This window comes from Lontra canadensis, unplaced genomic scaffold (genome assembly GCF_010015895.1).
Source record: "Lontra canadensis isolate GAN:19392208 unplaced genomic scaffold, GSC_riverotter_1.0 scaffold4, whole genome shotgun sequence".
Taxonomy (NCBI): domain Eukaryota; kingdom Metazoa; phylum Chordata; class Mammalia; order Carnivora; family Mustelidae; genus Lontra; species Lontra canadensis.
The window spans coordinates 5707057-5726339 of NW_022630998.1; the positions used below are offsets into that span (position 1 = coordinate 5707057).

Consider the following 19283-nt stretch of genomic DNA (forward strand, 5'->3'; position numbering starts at 1 on the left):
TTTTCTGCTGCTAGTTAACAAAAGCCTTTTTTTTTGTTTTTTTGTTTGTTTGTTTGTTTGTTTTTCTGCTGAAAAGAGCAAATATCTTTTGTGGCCTTTACTTTCTTATTGTTCATTCACAAACTGCTTTATCTCAAACCAGAGCTTTAAAAAGCTGCTTTATTTTTTCTCTTTGTCTGGAAAATCTCTTCTTAGATATCTCTTATGAATTTTGTTTCCAAGCTTTGTTCTTTTACTTTTTCCTCTGGTTTACTTTGAGCTGTTATCAGCTGTTTGTACTTTTTTTTGTCTTCATCACCGAAAAGGAAAATTGTCCACTAAAAGTCAAGATTTGAAGTGTTCAACTTCATTCCTAGAGTCTGGTCCGCAGTTTGGCTCTGATTATTGTACCAGGCTGACCTCCAGCCCAGGGGAGGGTGCCTTGGCAGAAATCTGAGAATTCCTCGATCATTAACTCCCTTTTTTGGATTTATGGAGTCTTTAGGTGGATTGCTTTGTGCTGAGCAGGTTCCTTTTGGAAAGGAATGAGGCTGGGGTGGGAGGAGGAGTTTGTACCATGCGCGTGTCCGCAGCCGACCGTGTCCGCCAGCTGCCACTGCACCCTGCCTTGAACCAGGCACTGCCAAAGCCCTGACAGGTCACCGAACAGTCTCAGAGTGGCGAAAATGCAAGGCTGGATAATGATGTTAACCTCCTGTGGCTTGCTCCTGACTTGATTTGTTGCTCCTCCTGAAAGTCTTTGCTATTATTCTTAGAAATCAAATTTTTAAAGACTCAGCAGCCAAACCAGCAGCATATTATACTGTGGAACAGAGTGACTGGGAAAGCTCTTTGTGCTGACGATTAATTTCACATGTAAACACTTTCGTTTTGTTGCCAGCGAGATTTCCTTTTCCTTTCTCTGCCTCCTTGAAATCTAGAAATAAAATTCCACAGCTGTCAGGTTCCCACATATTCATCAGCGGCCTCTCAAGATGGCTTCACCGCAAGCAGAGTGAATTTAAAGGATTCTACTATTAAAGTCGACACAGCTTGTTTCAGATACCTCAACTCACAAAACAAAGAATTACCAATCATTGGCCTGCCTGACAGGTAACGTTGGCAGGAACACATTGTGCTGTTTGTCAATAAAAAGTGGACATTTTCTGTGCCCATAGTGGACCCGTGCACCCGAAGCAAAGCAAATGCCAGTGGGCTCAAGTAGTTGGTGAGATACCATCATCTTCTTCCTTGAACCACAGTTGTCTCCCTTTCCCCCATTTCTTTGGGTTAAGAACTTGTCAGGCCTTGGAAAAGCTGAGTGTGTCAGCAGGTGTTGTAATCCGTCAGCGCCCTAAAAGGCCACGGTCTCCTTTCCAGCGGGAGGGCATTTACAGCTGAGTGTGACGGTCAGGTGTCCGTAAGGGGTCCGTAAGCATCCAGATCGTGCATGCGCGCGTGTGTGAGAGTGGATGTATTTAGGTGGCTGCTTGTTTCATTTAGTTCCCAAACCAGAATGTTTGCCAATTCGGGCACCAAGTGACACTCTGCTTTCCCGAATGGACAGAGGTTAGATACATTATCTGAATGGACTGGGGTTCTGTACTGTTATCTTTTTTGTCTTCTAGGGGCAGTGCATTTCCTCAGCGGTGTGCTCCAGCTCCAGACAGCACTCGCAGGGTTAGGCAGATTGCTAAGACTAGGTCTCTAGAGAGAGAGCTCAGTGCATCATCTTTTGGCACCATCTAATCTTTGATGTAATGCTGTTCAGAGAAAATGATCCTTGTAACTCATTTATGGTTTCACTTTACATTCTGCCCTCTCACATGGCCAGCAACACCTGGGAGCAGAGTCGCTTTAGAGGGAGATTCTTAATAGCACTACTTCAAAGGGTATTTGCAGAAACAAAGTACAGGTATATGCATATAAATTCTCCTTGTAATACAGTACCAGCTTTCATGACCTCCCGGCCAATTAGGTGGAATAGAACATGTACACATGCGCACGCGCACACACACACACACACACTGTTTAATTGGCAGAGAGATTATGAAATATGCTCCTTTGCTGTTAGAAGAATTAATTATGCAGGTTGGACACCTGCTGCCCTGCTCTGTTTTCCTAATTGCAGGGGGTGGACACCTGTCCTTGTTAAGTCATAAAAGGGCCATGTGTGTGCATTCCTCAAGCACACAGAACTCCACCAAGGATAGAAAATAATATTATAATTATGGTCACTAACAACCAAGCCATGCAGCATCTTCATGGCAGGTTTCTAAGAAGGTATTGTTACCCCCAGTTAACTAAGCAGCATATACATATGTGTTTGGGCTCTGAAGAAAGCCACAGCCCTTATTTGGGGATTGTTCTCCTTTAACAAAGGAGATAAACAAAGATGATTGAGAAAGACAGTAAATGAACAAAGAAAAAATACAAATTCATTTATTTCCCAAACCAGAGTGTTTGCCAACTTGGGCATCAACTGACAATTACTCTGCTTTCCAGAGAAAAATACAGGTAGAAACAGGTTATAAACAGCTACAATTAGAATTTTACATGCTGCATCAAAGTGACAGAAGACATGTCAATTTGTTAGATTCGGTGTGTGGACCATACTACTGGGAAACATTCTTCAAGTTTTTAAATGAAAATCTTAGGAGAGGTTTCAAAAAGAAGTTAAGTGATAACCCAGTTTGCACGGTTTTAGGATTTTGCAGGAGTGGCCTCTGATTTCCCTATTTTATTTTTCTAATTTGGCTATCAAGTAGTAATTACTGGCAAGCTTATTACCTTATGGACTTAAAAAAATGAAGTTTTTTTTTTCATAATGCATTATCCAGAGAGTAAAGCCAAGAAAGAAAGAAAGAAAGGCGATTTACAAAGGTGAAACCATGAGCATTTCATTTCTCAACTTATAGGATAGACCATTGAAACTTAAATACCCAAACATCACATCCATGGAAAAGAATCAGTAAGAAAGAGCACATTTTCACCATAAAACTGTATTGAAATATATAGTGGGTTTAAATATATTTAATAAAAGCATAAAATTGGTTTTACCTAAGAGTTGCTCATGGATATCTGAATACATATCTATCATTATTAGCGTGCTTAAGCCAGTGTGGTTCATTTTGTCAGTTCTGTTGTTTTTAAACTTAGCTGTCAGCGAGATAATGCAGCACTGTAAAAAAAGATGCATTAACTAATATATTCAGTGACAAGCATAAACCCTTAGCCTTTCCCAGAATTCAAGCAAAACCTTTGCATGTTCTTCAATTTAAAACAGTTCCCTTCCCAGTATATTTTCTCAAACACTCATGTGTTCATTGTTGAGGATATAGCTTGTTTCTGTGATTCCTAACTTCAAGAACAACAGTATTCCAGGGGGTTCTGAAGATTTTACCTGAGCAAGAGCAAACAATTACTGTCTATATGGAAGACAGTTTTAACAGAATATGTATCTTCTTGTTAAAAGGACACAATCTTCTGTTGTGAGGATTAAGCCATAGTTTGGTTTGCTTGTGTAACAGAGCAGTAGTTTTGAGGTAGCGCCATTCGTATTATCTGGAACGCTTGCATAGCTGAGATGCACGTCACCAAACCAATAGAGAACTCAGTAAGTTTAAAAAAGAAACAGTTAATTAAGTTGGTCTTCATGGGGAACACAGTCTTGAATCCAGAAAATGGAATGAACTGGAGTAAGTTTAAGCCATGTGTCATCACATAGCCATCAGCTGACTAGTACCAAAATGAATGAACAAGTTTAGGGTCCAAGCAAGAACAGGTGGACTTCAGGAAGACAGATCGACTTCTCTGTTTTCTGACCCATGTTTGATCAGTACTCAAAAACCCCAATCCTAGGGCCACTGGCAGCTCCTGATATTCTGAACCGAGCCAAAAGATGGGGTAGAGCAGCTGTGGGGCTGCATTTGTGCTGCTGCTTGGATGGCCGCTGAGAGCTGCAGCGTGACCTCCTGGCTGTAGGGTGCTTTCCTACATGGAGCTCATGATGCCCTGACCCTCAACCCACTGTCTTCGTTGGCTTGCATCTGCTAGCCATCACATGCCCTCCCAGATCGGCTCACTGCCACACCCCATTTCTTCTCTTGACAGCACTGCTGGATGGCTTGCTGAATGTTTTTTTTTCTTTTTTTAGTCTGTTGATACATTTTCCAACAGCTATATTTGACATAACCTATACATTCTTTTTTTTTTTTTAATTTCATTTAAAGCACATAATTAATTTGCCAGGGCTGTCACAACTGATTAGGTGGCTTTTAAACAACAGAACTTTGTTTTCCCACAATTCTGGAGTCTGGTACTCTGAAGTCAAGGTATCAGCAGGGTTGGTTTCCTTTGAGGCTCTTTACTTGGCTTGTAGATGGTCTTCTTCTCCCTGTGTCCTCATGTGGCCTTTCCTCTGTGTGTGTCCTTTCCTCCTTATAAAGACACCAGTCGTACTGGCTTAGGGTCTCCACTCATGACCTCATTTTAACTTAATAACCTCTTTAAAGACCCTATCTCCAAATATATGTACAATCTAACTGGGGATTAAGATTCTGACATACGAATTTTGTATGTGGGGAATGTAAAATTTAGCCCACAGAACACACTTTTATAAAATGATCTTTTGTGCTCCAAGAAGGCAGGGACTGTATTTCTCGTAATCCCTAGAACCTAGCAGTGTCCAGCACACTGCAGGTGCCCCGAAAACTTGTGGCAAATGCATGCTTAGACAAGGGTATTCTGAAGTATCTGAGAGCAAGGGTAATGTTTATCAGATTTTTTTCTCTTAAGTCCTTCACTTTAGAGTCTCAAAACACCACAAGTAAAAGAACGAACAAAGCTGTAATGGAGGTAGTATATATTTCCAATAATCTACCAACTTTTTCCAAATCCAAAAAAAAAGTTTAAACATCCCCTTCAGATGCTATATCCAGGGATATGCTGAGTTCTTAGAGACCAACCAAGCAAGATTTAAGGATGTAACAGATGCTTCTATCCCTGCCATTTTTGGCTTCAAATTCTGATTCTGAAGGAGACTCGAAGAATTTACCACACGGCCAAAGGGACATTTATTTTTCCTAAAGTATACCATGACTACTTGATTCAGACACTAAAAAGTGCCTAATTAGAAGTGCCCTTGGTCAATCTGTGGCTAAATTATGTTTCAAAGAACAAATTGGGAAAGGGTAAGAAGTTTCTTTAGTTGTGGGTTTTGCTATCAGATACCCATGTTCCTGAGTTCTTTGGCAAATAAATAAATAAATAAATAAATCACTGTTTTTCTTAAGGAAAAAAAAAAGAAAGTTCTTGGGAAAACAAATTGTAACAATAATACGTATAATGATTTCTGAGGCTAGCTTTTTTTCCCTGCAGATTGGACTTGGGTGGCTTTTGTAGTGATGCTTTGAACCTGGAAGTTAAATGCTAAAGCAGTGATGTTTTGTTAAAATAGACTATCACAGAAAAGCTCAAGAACAAAGATAAAACATTTACTTGATGTTTCTTTTCACTGTGTCCACGCACCTAAGTTTTTACATGTATTTTTATCATTTATTTACAATAGAGCTTTATTTCTTGCTAATATGTATAATATTTAAAATTTGTACTGCTTTTAAAAGTAGTAATGTAGAAATTTATTTAAGTGAATTTTATATCTACTTATATTAAGTGAATCTATAGTTGATCCCAGTTGGGATCTCCTTAAATCAAGCACTAAGTGGGATTTAGTATGCTTTAACTTTGTTTTAAGCTTTAAAAAAAGCTGTATATTTTAGATGACAATTTTTTTCTTCACCCATTCCCAGTTGAAAGGTACGTTAGGGGTGACTTGTTTGTCCCGAACAAGGCAGATGGTGGAATTCAGAGGGGAAGGCTGAAGGAGGTTCAGGTTGGGGAAACCACATGGCCCAGAAAGCAGACCCAGTCTGAAGTCGGACTTCCGTTCTTACAGAATGAGCTCCCCAGTATGTAAGATAGAAATGTGTGTGGTGTCTGTGGACTGGTGTAATTTTGAGAGAGGTGGTAGGCAATTTGCATTCTGGGGTGATTTGAGGGCATCATGATAGTGGGAAGTTGAGACTCTGGAAATCTGGTTTCAGTTCAAGTCCTATCCTGTTCTGTGTGGCTCTGGAAAAGTTGGTGACCTGAGTTTCTGTTTTCTCTCTTAAGTGGTAAGACTTTATTATCAGGATGTAATTAGTGTATACAGAGCTGCTTGCTAACCTGGGATGTGCTGTAACGTTCCGGGGGTAAAGCAAAGACAGCTGCTGTTCACTATCCTGAAGACCCAACACAACCATCCACATTGCCTGGCTCAGGCCCCCTGACCAAGTGGACTGACCAGGACAATGAAGACACTGCAGTTGCCTCATGACTAGGCTCCCCCATCTGTGGCTTCCAAAAACACAAATGTCGTCAAGCCCGTTTGTTAACCTATTAATGAGATGTGATTCTTCATATTGTTGAATGTGAGACTTATTTCAAGCATTTAGTGAATCAGATCTGGAGGGAATCTTATCTAATTTCCTCCCCTCCCTTCAAGCAGGGCTGTATCAAATGTGAATTAACTCTGGCAGATGGTTGTTAGATTCTGTTTCTAAATTTCTTAAAGGAGATTTCACAGTTTTCCTCTCTAAATTCTTTCAGTAATTTAGCAATTCTTATGCCAAGTCCTTCCTCATAGCTGACCTAAATCCAGGTTGTAATTTAATTCCTAACCCCCTACTCTTGTCTTTCCTGGAGATGGAGAACAGCTGGTCTGCAACTTTCTTATGCTAATAACCCTTTGTATACACTTAACGAAGAATTACTCAGTTCCACTCCGGGCTCTCCCCCTTGTCCTGCATGGCCCCACCCCCAGATTCATCAGCTGGTATTCTCTGATAGTTCATGGCAATGCCACCCATCTCCCTGCTTCTCTCTGACACTTGGCTACATTCAGGCATGTGGCAGAGCGTTGCCAGTGGCCATGTGGACCTGGGGAGAATGCAGGCTGCTTGTTCCTGTCCTCCTTATGCTTTGCACATAATGTTGAGCCTTTTAATCGATTATTGGGATAACCCCTCACAGAGTTGTACGGGTGTGTGGCACGTTTAGCTTATAAACATGGAGGTTTGTAAGTATACTTACCATAGGTTGCTTTTAAAGTTAGGCCTCCCCAGTGCCTTAGTTTGCTCAGCCAGTTACTTCAGGAGGCTGCCACTTAGAGTGCTGAAGGTAACACTGATTGACATCTTTGCTCTGTTGGACTTAGTCTTAGAAGACCCTGAGCCAGAACTCCCCTGAGTGCAATACATCTGGATGCACACTAACGGTCTGAAAGAGGTGAAGGGCTTTCCCACTGCTCGAAGTTGTAATCAGGAAAGAAGTGACACTGAGGATTGAGCTCATGAAGTTGACCCCATGTGGTTTCAGAGTGGATGCTGTTTTTAATCTGAATATGTGTGCTTTTATGTCTCTGTAGGTTTATTACCCAGAGCTCTCTGTCTGGGTCAGTCAAGAACCATTTCCAAATAAGGAAATGGAGGGAAGGCTTCCTAAGGTAAGATCCCTAGCTACCATTTTGTTAAAAATGTTTTTGTTAAAAAAGCCAACTAAAAAAATCAGTTATTTTTTAATATCCATTTAGTCTGCAATAAGAATCTAGTAACGTGATACTGTAATGATCTTACAAATAATATATAGTACATATGTACTACAGATACACATATGTCCTAAAGTCCTATGATTCTTAAGGTTCACATTATCTTTCTTTTTGACAAATTCAAAGCAGATATTCATTTAAGAATCACGGAATCAATTTATCAAATGCACATTTTACAGGTTTTTACTTTGTTCCATTCAAGTATGATTAAACTAAAGATATCTTAAAAGTACAAAATGATGACACTTTTGTCTGGTAATAGTGCCTAAATGATGAAATCACCCAAGAAACAGAACATGAACTATTATTTTTCTTTCTTCTAATTTTTAAGCTCAAAATAAGTATTTTCTACAAACATCTTTTCTTTGTTCTGACATCTTAGGTGTGGTAATTCTCTGCATTAAGAAAATTTGTCAGATTTACATTTTGGATTTTAGCACCATTTCTAACAACAGCAACACTTAGCAGTTTTTAGGATAGATTCCTTTGGACTTGCTTGTTAAGGTAAATATCAATTTGACCTTAAGGAAGAGGACTGTACTTTTTACCTCTGACCTGTTGATTTTGCAATTAAGAAAGAAAATGTGCACTGAAAATAAAATTTCCATTCAGAAGTTTCATAAGGGTAATTGACACATGGTGAGGCTTTCCCAGCTCTTATTGACATTTTAATGTTTGAGAAACTCTTACTTACACTAAATGGTTTCAGCAGTTCCCTATCTTTTACTGACAGGCAGCATTTGGAGAGATTGTGTCAACTGGTAGTTAGCACTAAGAGAAAGCAATTCTAAATCACTTTAAATCTTCTAGAGAATTTCTGAAGGTCCAGGTTGAAACCAGTGTTAGGAAAGTAGGTGAACAAAAGGATTCTGGACCTGCCTGAGCTACACTTGTGCCATCTTGTAGAGCTGGGGTGGAAGCGAGCTGGTGTCCTGGAGCTTTACTTAAAACACACGCACACCCCCATCACCACCCCACCGCCACCTCACAACACCACCGCCCACCACACCCCCCCCAACCTCATCTCACCACCACTTTACCACCACACACTCCCACACCTCCACGCCAGCACTCCAGAAGCTCCCCCAACCCCACCCCAGCAGCAGCAGTAGTATAACTCTAGGCATTCTTTTGGGAAGCTCAGGGCACCATTCATCTGAGCAGTTGAGGGTAAGACATGATAATGGAGGGGAAAGGAAGAATATAGTGTTTTCATTATTTCTGCCCCATTCAGCCATCCAGAAGTCCTTGCTTTGATACTGGTGACATCAACCAGAGTGGCAAGACTAGGCAAGTTCTTCAGTGAGGTCAACAGCCCTCCCTTTTTCTTAGAAGGCCAACCAAAGACCTAGGCTGTGCCTCCACTGAGTCACGCTTCACACGGTTGGCACAATGGACCCTGAGATTCAGGCCTTCTGTTAATTTCTTTTCTCTCTCCATATGTGAATAATCCTTTAAGCATAATATATTTGTCCTTCCCAGAAGTTTTCTTGTGGAAAAGCACATCTTTGCATAATCGACAAAAATAATCTTTTGTCCGAGGTTACATTATTGAGAACCTGGGGGATTCAGACTCGAACAGTTCTCGGCAGAGAGGGCCGTACAACCTGAGGTAGCTTAATTATAGAAGCATCCGGGAGAACCAGTCTGGGGAACCACTGGACACATCTGTTGCTGCTGCTCCAGCCTTCTAGATTGATCCTCAGTTGTCTGGGAGCCATGAGGAGCTGGATGATGGAGGAAGATAGGATTATTTTTGCCTGAATTCTTATAAGGCCTAACTTCTGAAGAAGTAAGACTACATTGTATCCCCTCTTCAAAAACCTTCTCCCCTTGCTATAGAAGCCTATGGTTCTTTCAGTGAGGGAGCAGACTTTATTCTTTTTTCAAAAAATGAGGGACAGGAAGTAAGGACTGAAATCTAGTAAATTCCAGCCTCCAAAGGGAAGATGTGCAAAGCTCTTTCTGGCTGGTCAGGTTTGGCCCCTCAGGGCACTTTAGCAGCATGCCTGTCCACATGGCTTACCACTGTTGCCTTGCCATTGTCCAGTTAACCCGGGCATCTCCCATACAGAAAATAAAGGGCAGGATGGACAGGGACTATTTTTGTCTCTGTTTTAATCTCTGTAGCTTTAAAATCTGAGTATTCAAGCCACAGTAGGTATTCAGAACATGAATAATAAATGAAGATGTGAACTTTTTGGGGGGGTGGTGGTCTCAAAACAGAAAAAGTAGTAAAAATGGTAAATTCACATCTGAAATAATATCCTTCACATTTTTTTTTCCCTAGAAATATCTCTCCCTAAATTACCCAGAATCCCACCCAATCTTCATTTGGTTTTGTTTTGTATTTTCCATGAAAGTAATGGGGTTAGTAAGATGGAGACTTATAGAGAGACTGGCTAGTTAGTCATGTAGGAACTGAAGTAAGCTGCTTTAAGGGCAGCCGTGGACAGAGTGTAGCTGAGTGAAATCACACTTACGAAGTTTTTATTTTCCTTCCTGGCCTGTGATAATTAGCAGCCACTGAATTCTTTATTCGTCCAAAACCCAAGTTTGTCACATCTTGAACTAGGCTAACTGGTTGAGGGAGTTTAAAACCACCAGGATCATAGTGGATTTTTTTTTTTTTCTGTATCTTGGGATTATATGTCAAAATTTCAAGATTAAAATTTTTTGCACAACTGAAAAAGACTGCCCAATATAATGATTCTAAAGGTTTATCTAGGTCCTTAAGTGTGTGTAAGTGATGAATTACATTTTAATTCAGTTTTCTGCTTTGGTCCTATTGCTATTTAGTGATACCAAAACAACTTATAAATCACAATCTAAGACTAGAACATGAAAGTACACAGAGTGGATTTTCTGTAGATCCTGAAAATGTATGTTCTCAAAGTCTGAGATTTTTAAACTCAAAATTTAGGCATACCAGGTGTTTAACATTTAAAAAATATATTTATAGGAAATAAGACTTACTAAAGCTGAATTATCTGTTACATTTAGTTCATCCTGTGGCTGCTGAAAACATTTACTCAGTTTCAAGTTGTTTGAAAGTTCCTGACTTCTGAATTCTTAAAAAGAGATTCAGATGTGATAATTTACAGATCTCAAAGCAAGATTATTATTTTAATTCAAGTATTCATACCCAGCCAAAATAGATTGTAAATGTCTAACTGGAACATATGATCTGAGCAAAAAGGAAAAAAAAAATCTTTTAAAACCATATTGGATAATGTGTCTGAGAAAACTCCAGCAATTAATGATATGGCTAAAAGATAAGACTATTGTCAAATCACCATTTTCAAATCTGATTGGGATATACAGGGTATTTGTGGTAAAGTTAAAAGTTAAGACCTATCATCCCTTGAGCAAATGGGCTTCCTGTCCTGTCCTCTTGCTCTCTCGTTATGATGAAGAGCTGCTCCCCATGGGTGCCTGATGGAGCATCGGTCACACTGTGGTTGGATTATTCTAGACAGAAACAGAGACACCTTACTCACATTTGTGAGGACAGACTTAGAATAGCCCCAGGCCAAACGAGGTGGATCTCACTAAATTCTGTCCTGGGTGTCACACTGTCCTCCTCTTTCCTGCAAACACTCCCACCTTTGGTACCTGCTTGTGGTTCTGATTATCAGGCCCACATGGACTGGGCCAGTTGACCGGAGAATAAACCTTACATAAGTTACCTTTGTATAAGCTGTCATCTCCTTTTAAATATTTTTATTATATATTGGAAAACAGGCAATTACCCATCTCCTTCAGAGTCACTGAATGCTTTGAAGAGAAATGAGCACCTCTTACCCAGCCTCATATTGGGCCCTGTCTCATACTAGAAACTGTCCTCAGAAACCTGACTCTGGGGAATGCTGCCTCCCCCATGGCTGGGCACAGCCGTTAGAGAAGCACTTGATTCTCCTGAAGCCAAGGCAGCGAGTGTTTAATTACTTCATTCCCCCACAGACCTAATATTTACATTCAGGTGAACTGTGTTTAATATGTAAACTCTGTTTGCAAAACATCTGGAGTTCAAGGATAAAAGGCAGGAGGGAGAAGAAAAAATTTCAAATGGTTTCAGAAACATGACTACATGTCTTTGTGTGTGTGTGTGTGTGTGTGTGTGTCCCCACCTGGTTTTCAGGGAAGACTTCCCATCCCAAAGGAAGTGAACCGCAAGAAGGATGAGCAGATTGAGGCCGCCTCCCTGACTCCACGTGGCAGCGGTGAACTCCACTCCCCAGGCATCGGTCACCTGCACTCTTTTTAACTGTCGCACCTCCATTTGTATTGCGTATGGTGTATGGGTATTGATGAGGTCATGGTATCATATATGGGATTTTTTTCTGTGTAAATCATCAAGTATAAGAAGAAACTATGGGACTCTGAGCCTTGCTTTAGAGAATTTACAGTGGACAAATAGGTATCATCAAACCAGTTTTTAATCATTCTGACTCAAGTGAAACCGCTCAGAATTTCACACTGTGAATCCACGTTTACAACCCTTACAGGTGGGCCTTCAGGCCTGGTTCTCAACAACGGTGTCTTCCACAACTCAAACTCCCTCTGCTCTCACACAACCGGTCCACTCCTGCCTTTTCACTCACATAGCTCCCGATGGCTTCTCGCAGAGGCTGAGAGTCCCCATTTTTTTTTTTTTCCATTTAGATGTAATAAGCCTAGTAGTTTATGTTCATCGATTGTCTGTATATCTATATTTTATCCATGTACTCTTTTGATGTATAGAAGTAGTTTGAAACTCATTGTTTCCTTGTGGTAAGTGACCGAGATGCTGCCACAGGACCTGAGACACTGATGAATGGTGCTATTTTGGACTTTCAACATGCTCCTTGGCGAGGTAGCTCTGATGGAGTTATATTTTATTTCCATGTTCTAAGAAGGTGTTGGTACTCTGTTTCCCTGAATGTTGTTCTCTAGACTGGATTGACTTGTTTTCCTCGTGTCTTCAGTGTGGCTTTCTTCTTCAGCGTTGTAGGTTGAGTGAACGCTACCAGAGAGAGTGAGAGACTCACGTCTCGCAGGATGGCACTCACGGACAAGCAGTCCCAGTAGCGGGAGCAATCACAAAACTGTAATTTACTTACCAAATCTCTTCTTTCCGGTAGCCTCGCCTGCCTAGCTTAGAGAAAGAAAAGCAATAATTTGACAGGTGTTTTTAGATGTCTCTTTTGGTTCTTTTTGTTTGAAAGGGTATTTGGGGGGGAAGAAAGGGCAAACATTTCAAACAAATGCCCTCTGAAAAATAATCCAAAACAAAACAAAAAAAAACCCTGCCATCGGAGTCAGAATCTGAAAATTACACCTTTCCCAAAAATTAAGCTGGAACAAAGGTCTTTATAAAATTTTTAAAAACCTGAAAAAAGGCAGAGCACTTTTCTTCAGCAATTTCAATAAGCAAGGTATAGATTTTACATTTTTGTCCTTGCTCCCAATGAAATGGAGAAACAAAAATAAAACCAGACAATACCATCTACTCACGGATTGTTGTTGTGTTAGCCAGTCTGAAAGCCCACCTTAATTTTTATATAACTGTCTTTCAGCTCTTCCTCGGACGGGGCGGGCTGTGTTCCGCCCTGTCCCGCGTCTGACCGTTACCGCCCATGCTGCATGCAGCGCACTTCTTCACTCTCTTCTCGCTCCCCCATCGGCCTGAGTTTCTTGTGCATCTTCCTGCCCCCTCCTTTGTTAGAATAGGTATATCAGCTGTGTAAATAGAGCAAGAAAACAGTATTCTGCATCTGTGGCATTTATGTAGAGTTGCAGTTGTGCACTGCTGGAAATGCAGGCTTTTGTAACAATGTGATCTTTACTGATGCGCTCACAACAGGTACCCAGTGTATTTTAGCTATTTTAGTAGTATTTGTTCAATAAATATGCAAGCTGTAAGGTAATTGGCGTGGCTCGTCATTGGAGAGGCCTACTTCTGAATGCTTTCACTGGTTTGTGCTAGTTCACTTGTTCTCAGAGCCCCCAGAGGAGACCGAAGGGCAAAGATCAAAAGGGAGAGAATCAGCTCTGCCTTTCACGTGTGTTCCCTTCCGAAGGTTCTATGAGATTAGGGGCGAGGCTGTGGCACTCTTTATCCAAAAGATACGAGACCTCCCTTCTTCAGGGAATATTTGCACTTATACGTAGACAAAAGGCTTCCGCTTGGAGGAAGATGAGAATTTGAGGCGGGATTTTAAGTCATTAGTTCATATGTACCCAGCTACCTGGGATCTAGCACATGATGAGATGGCATCACCAGAGGTCTCCTGTGACCCCCACAACCAGAAATTTAGGGGGTTCATCCTCTCCCTGCACATGAGAAATGCAACTGCTCCCTCCTCCATGAGGACGTAACTTCACCTGGCTTACCACAAGTTGCTGAAGTGGCTGGTTGCGTCCAGATACTTCAATTTCACCTGAAAGAGGCTAAGGCCCAGGCCTCTGAGATAAAGGCCAGAGAGGAGGGAGAGGAGCCAAAGGGCGCACGGCTCCAAACTGGGTGCTCAGCTTCTGGAAACTGGGGATCAGATGCCCGCTTGATTCCCGTGTGTCAGGAGTCTTGACACCTGTGTGTCAGGAGGGACATTTATATTGGGGAGTTATTTTTGAAATTCACATGCATCGCAGATTTTGGTTAATTTTCCTATTTACCTTCAACTTTTATTAAGAGAAAGGAACGTTAGAGCAGAACTAAATCCCAACTGCCTACCACATGCTCAGAATTTGTTCAATCCAAAAGAAAATTCTTTTAATGGAGCTACCGCTACCTTTTTTGGTAATCTCATCCAGAGGTTAACATTTCCGAATATAAGAGAAGTAAGTCATCCTTAAACTAAATTGCCTTTCACCTTACAACTGCCATATTCCTCACGCAGCAGCTTCCCATCCCCTGTATGTTTTCACAGCTCGGAGGGGATGCATCTTGTCTTCCTGCCATTGCTAAATGGGAAACCCAAGAAGCAATGAGGCCATGCCACAGAGGCGGTATGGCCTAGGTGGCTTTACACCCATCTGTGTTAGTAATCTGTTGCCACAAAACACATTACCACCAACCATGCACCCTGAAACAACACTTTTCTTAGCTCACAGATTCTGTTCTATTCAGGAGCAGGTTAACTGGTGCTTCTGGCTCAGGATCTCATTAGCTTGCTGTCAAGTCAGCAAGCTGCGGTCTTCTGAAGGCTTGACCAGGGCTGGAGAATCTGCTATTGGCAGGAGAACTCCGTTCCTCCACTCGTGGGCCTCTCTACAAGGCTACTTAAGTGTCCTCATGACCTCTGGCTTCCCTCAGAGCAAGTAATTCGAGAGCTGGGAGCGAGCCATAATGCCTGTGACCTATTCTCAGAAGTCACTATCATCCATCATATTCTATTCATTAGAATCAAGTCACTAAATATAGCCCACACTCACGGGGAGGGAATTAAGCTCTACCTCCTAAAGGGAAGAATACTGAAGAATTTATGGCCACATTTTAAAACCAGCACACCATCTGAAGTTAAAGCACTGAGGGTAATTGTAAGCCAAGGGCTGAAAGTGAGAAGGGCTGAAATAGAATCATAGCTACTTCTTTCACTGAAGAGGTTTTCACAGTCTTTATAGCTCCAGAGTGAAGGTCCAGCTTTCCAGATTGAAGGTGTGTAAGAGAGAGCATCCAGGAACTGCAATATTGGGGCTGCACACCCTCCATTTATTAAGACAAGGGCTGCCAGCCCCAAAAGGAAAACTTAGAGAATATATCAGAACTGTAAAAACAGGAAAGCTAGAATAAATACTGTCTAAAGTTCTATTCAACGCAGTGGACTCCGGTTTGCTGATGACAATTCCCTCAGCCTCCGTGAAGCCTGAAATATTTGCTGCATTTTAAATTTGTGGGACCCAGCTCTGACTTGCTGAGCTATGCACTTCAGGGGTTAATAACTGCTGAGGCAGAGGTAAGAACTTGGAGTGCTATCTGGAGTCCATGTGGGAGACACAAACTCTGATTAGGAGCTGCTTTGTTCTCTCAGGAGGCAAAAATAACACCCTGTGGCCTTTGGGCAGAGATTGCTAACCAACAACCACGGATCAGATAGGATGTGTAGACTTGTTTTGCCTGCTAAGTGTTTTATAAAAAATCTCAATTTGATTGCCAACATTTACAAATGGGAAGATTTCATGTGAAAATGCAGGTTTTTGTCTTCCCTGGAAAACTGAAAAAGCTGGCGATAGAGGGGTTAGAGCCAAGTAGGGCCTCCCCCTTTGGTGAGGCATGACCCCTCTTCCCAACAATCCAGAGCTCATAACCTCTTATTTTCTTGTACCCTGCCTGCCTCCATTGGCTTGTGGGTCTGCAGCACCCATGGCCGGTTTCAGACAACAGTGACCTGCTTATTCACCCACAAAGGACCAGGGGACCGTCTCAGATCTTTTGGTTTGGCAACTGGAGCACATGCAGGTCTGTGAACACCAGACGGGAACAGGCTTCTCATCGCTGCTCCCCAAATAGGGGCTGCTGCTGTTCCATTTGCATCCCCAGAGTCTCTTTTAAACTCTTCAATGGCCCTCCCTCAGGGACTGAGATCCCTATGGTTAAAAAAAATCTTGCACTGGGTCAGGTTAGGCTAGATAGGGGTCTGATAAACTCCTGATTTTTAAACTAGGGTGTGTGCCTCAGGGCATGTGAAGTCTTCCAAGGAGTACATGCTCCTGGGTAGTTTTAAGGGAACTAATTTCCAGATCCCCTACACATATCCTACTCTTTCCCAAAATGGATCTACTGGAGAACAAATCTGTATTCATCTTAGTCCCTGCCCTACATTATAAAAACAAAGATGTTGGTCTAACCTATCCCAAATCTTAATATGACACAAGGCCCTTAATATGAACCCAAACTCCCAGATGTGGCAAACAAAGGGAAAATTCCCTTTAATGGAACCTTTATGGTCCTTTGAAGGTTCCTTTAATCAGAAATCCATACAACTCTGGGCTCTCCTTTCGTAAACACATGTTAAAACTGCTATGTCAGAAAACAGAAATAAGGTGTTTGGACTCATATGTGGTTTTTCAGAATTCAGATATATATGGTAAAGTGGAATGATAGAAATAATGACAATTTTTATTTAATACCTTTTCCTCTTCCATCTCTTCACTCTTTTCAAAGAACGCCTTGCTCTTGAGGGGGAGAGACCTGAGAGAATGAAGCACAGAGAAAATCAGAGAAACTAAATACCAAAAATGGCCTCTCTGCGCACTTGTACACAATTATTTTCCACAATTCTCCATACTCATCCCTAGGATATATCTGAACTGGGAAGAAATGCAACTTAGAGCAGCTACAGCAATATATAGGTTTGCAATGGTGACTACTATAAATGTAATTAGAATGCCTCAGGCAATACTAATTTTTACAAGATAAGATGGATAAAACCCAAGAATAAACTTTCCTGTGCATTTTCATAGTCAATGCACATTAGTTAATACAGTTGTCAAAACCTGTTGTATCAAACCAGAGACTGAAATAATTATTTCTGTTATAGTCGTATAGTTTTCTTCATATTCTCTTGTTTAATATCTTTTTCATAATAATAAAAAATGATGTGCTGCCAGACTGATTAGCAGCATAGGACCTTTCCATATTATGAGTAGTATTTCTACTACTATTTTTACACTAGTTTTTTTTTTTAGATTTTTAATTTATTTGACAGAGAGGTCACAAGTAGGCAGAGAGAGAGAGGAAGCAGGCTCCCTGCTGAGCAGAGAGCCTGATGTGGGCCTCATCCCAGGAACCTGAGATTATGACCTGAGCCAAAGGCAGAGGCTTAACCACTGAGCCACCCAGGTGCCCTTTTTACACTAGTTCTTATTCTCCAAAGCCAGTCAGCCATATATACCATTTTTACCAGAGACATACTGCCTTTTATCATTCTTATTTTTATTTTTTAAATTTATTTTCAGTGTTCCAGAATTCATTGTTTATGCACCACACCCAGTGCTCCATGCAATACATGCCCTCCATAATACCCACCACCAGGCTCACCCTACCTCCTACTCCCCTCCCCTCCAAAACCCTCAGATTATTTCCATTCTTCTTATTTTATATGAGACAGCATCTATTGATTATCTTGTTTTTATAACTTAAACATGGAATTAACTTATATCATTTTAATTTTTATTGTGTTGGTGATCAGCTTCACAAGATACGTTTTTAATCTTCATTGATTATTATAGTCTTCAAAACAGCTAAGTGAACTGAAAAATGAAGTCAAAGTTTTTTCTGACAGAAAGTCTACCTGATTTGGCTACTTGGTTTGGCAGTGAACACTGGCTTTGCCAATGTGGTTTGTGACAGACATTTTCTATAAATGAGTTGAATCTCCAGCTCCAAAGTAATAGTAACACATTTAAAGCAAAAACAAGGTCAAAGTATTTTATCAAAAGGCATTGTTTTGGCAAAACTGTAATGAAATTAAAAGAATACATTTCTAAAGACACAGAATTTTAAAAGGTGAGTCTATGTGAAAGTGTTATGGCATAAAAACAATGAGAAATCTTAGCACAGCTCTTTTGGTGTACTTCCCATAAAACGAGAAAGTGAATTATGCTAATGACAAGAACAAAGCTCTTTGCAAGTCACGTGTTTTCCAATTCACTGCTTGTAAGAAAAACGAAGAAGAACCTAATCAAGTTGTCAGGTGACAGAGGATTAAAAGTATTTTTTGATAATAGCTCATTATATGAATTTTGGCATATAGAAGAAGTTCAAATAATTGAATTATATTGCTATAATAAAACACTTTCAATTCCTGCAGCTTACATCAATAAAAAACAAAAAATAGAAATAGAATTGAAGCCAACCCATCTCATTCTAGTGAAAAGTAATATTCCTCTACAGAAACATGAGCTGACAAAAGTCCTTCATCTCATTAAGAGATGCACTTACAATATAATTTCACTTTTTGCATTTAATAATTAGTATAATATATTTGTTATTTTAATCAAAACATTGCTAATAATGACAATTCAATCACACTTTTTTTAATGCTTCGAGTTTTATGGTCACAGAAAATAAAAGTTAAAATTTTTAATTTGGATACATTTTATTAAAGTAAATGTAATAGGGTAATTAATAGTCTTTTTAAACAGAAATTATATTAAGGTAAAATTTGGGGCAAATGGAAAGAAAATTTGGGTTGGAGGAGGAAAAAAAGTCAAATTTCTGCAAGTTAAATAAGTGGTTTTTAAAAATAGAATGATAGATAGGGCATCTGGGTGGCTCAGTCAATTAAGCATCTGACTTTGGCTCAGGTCATGATCTCAGGGTCCTGGGATCAAGCCCTGTGTTGGGCTCCCCGCTCATTAGGGAATTTGCTTGTCCCTCTTTCTCTGCCCCTGGCCCCATTCTCTCCCTCTTAAATAAACAAAATCTTTTTTTTTTTTAAAGTGGAATGATGCATTATCAACTGCCATAGTGTTTAGATTTGATTGTATACATTTACAAAAGAAATTCAACTTCTATTTTAAAATGTTAACATTTATAATATGCTCCAAATTCCATCCTTTGAAAGTATTCAAACTTATGGTGAAAAACTTTATTAACTTAAAAATTGCATGATAACTCATATTCTATTAAGATTCTTTCGGAAAGTGTAAGAACCAAGAAGTCTGGAAACCT

General features: G+C 40.4%; 1 protein-coding gene across 2 annotated transcripts in view; it reads left to right on the forward strand.

Annotated features, from left to right (window-relative positions):
* The window catches only part of NREP (neuronal regeneration related protein), a 28994-nt gene extending 15458 nt beyond the window's left edge, over window positions 1-13536 (forward strand). For both annotated transcript variants that reach the window (XM_032844964.1, XM_032844957.1), the window contains exons 4-5: window positions 7448-7525; window positions 11769-13536. In XM_032844964.1, coding sequence (XP_032700855.1) covers window positions 7448-7525; window positions 11769-11894 — 204 coding nt within the window. In that variant the 3' untranslated portion in view covers window positions 11895-13536. The remainder of the gene's footprint in view (window positions 1-7447; window positions 7526-11768) is intronic.
* The last annotated feature ends 5747 nt before the right edge of the window (window positions 13537-19283 follow it).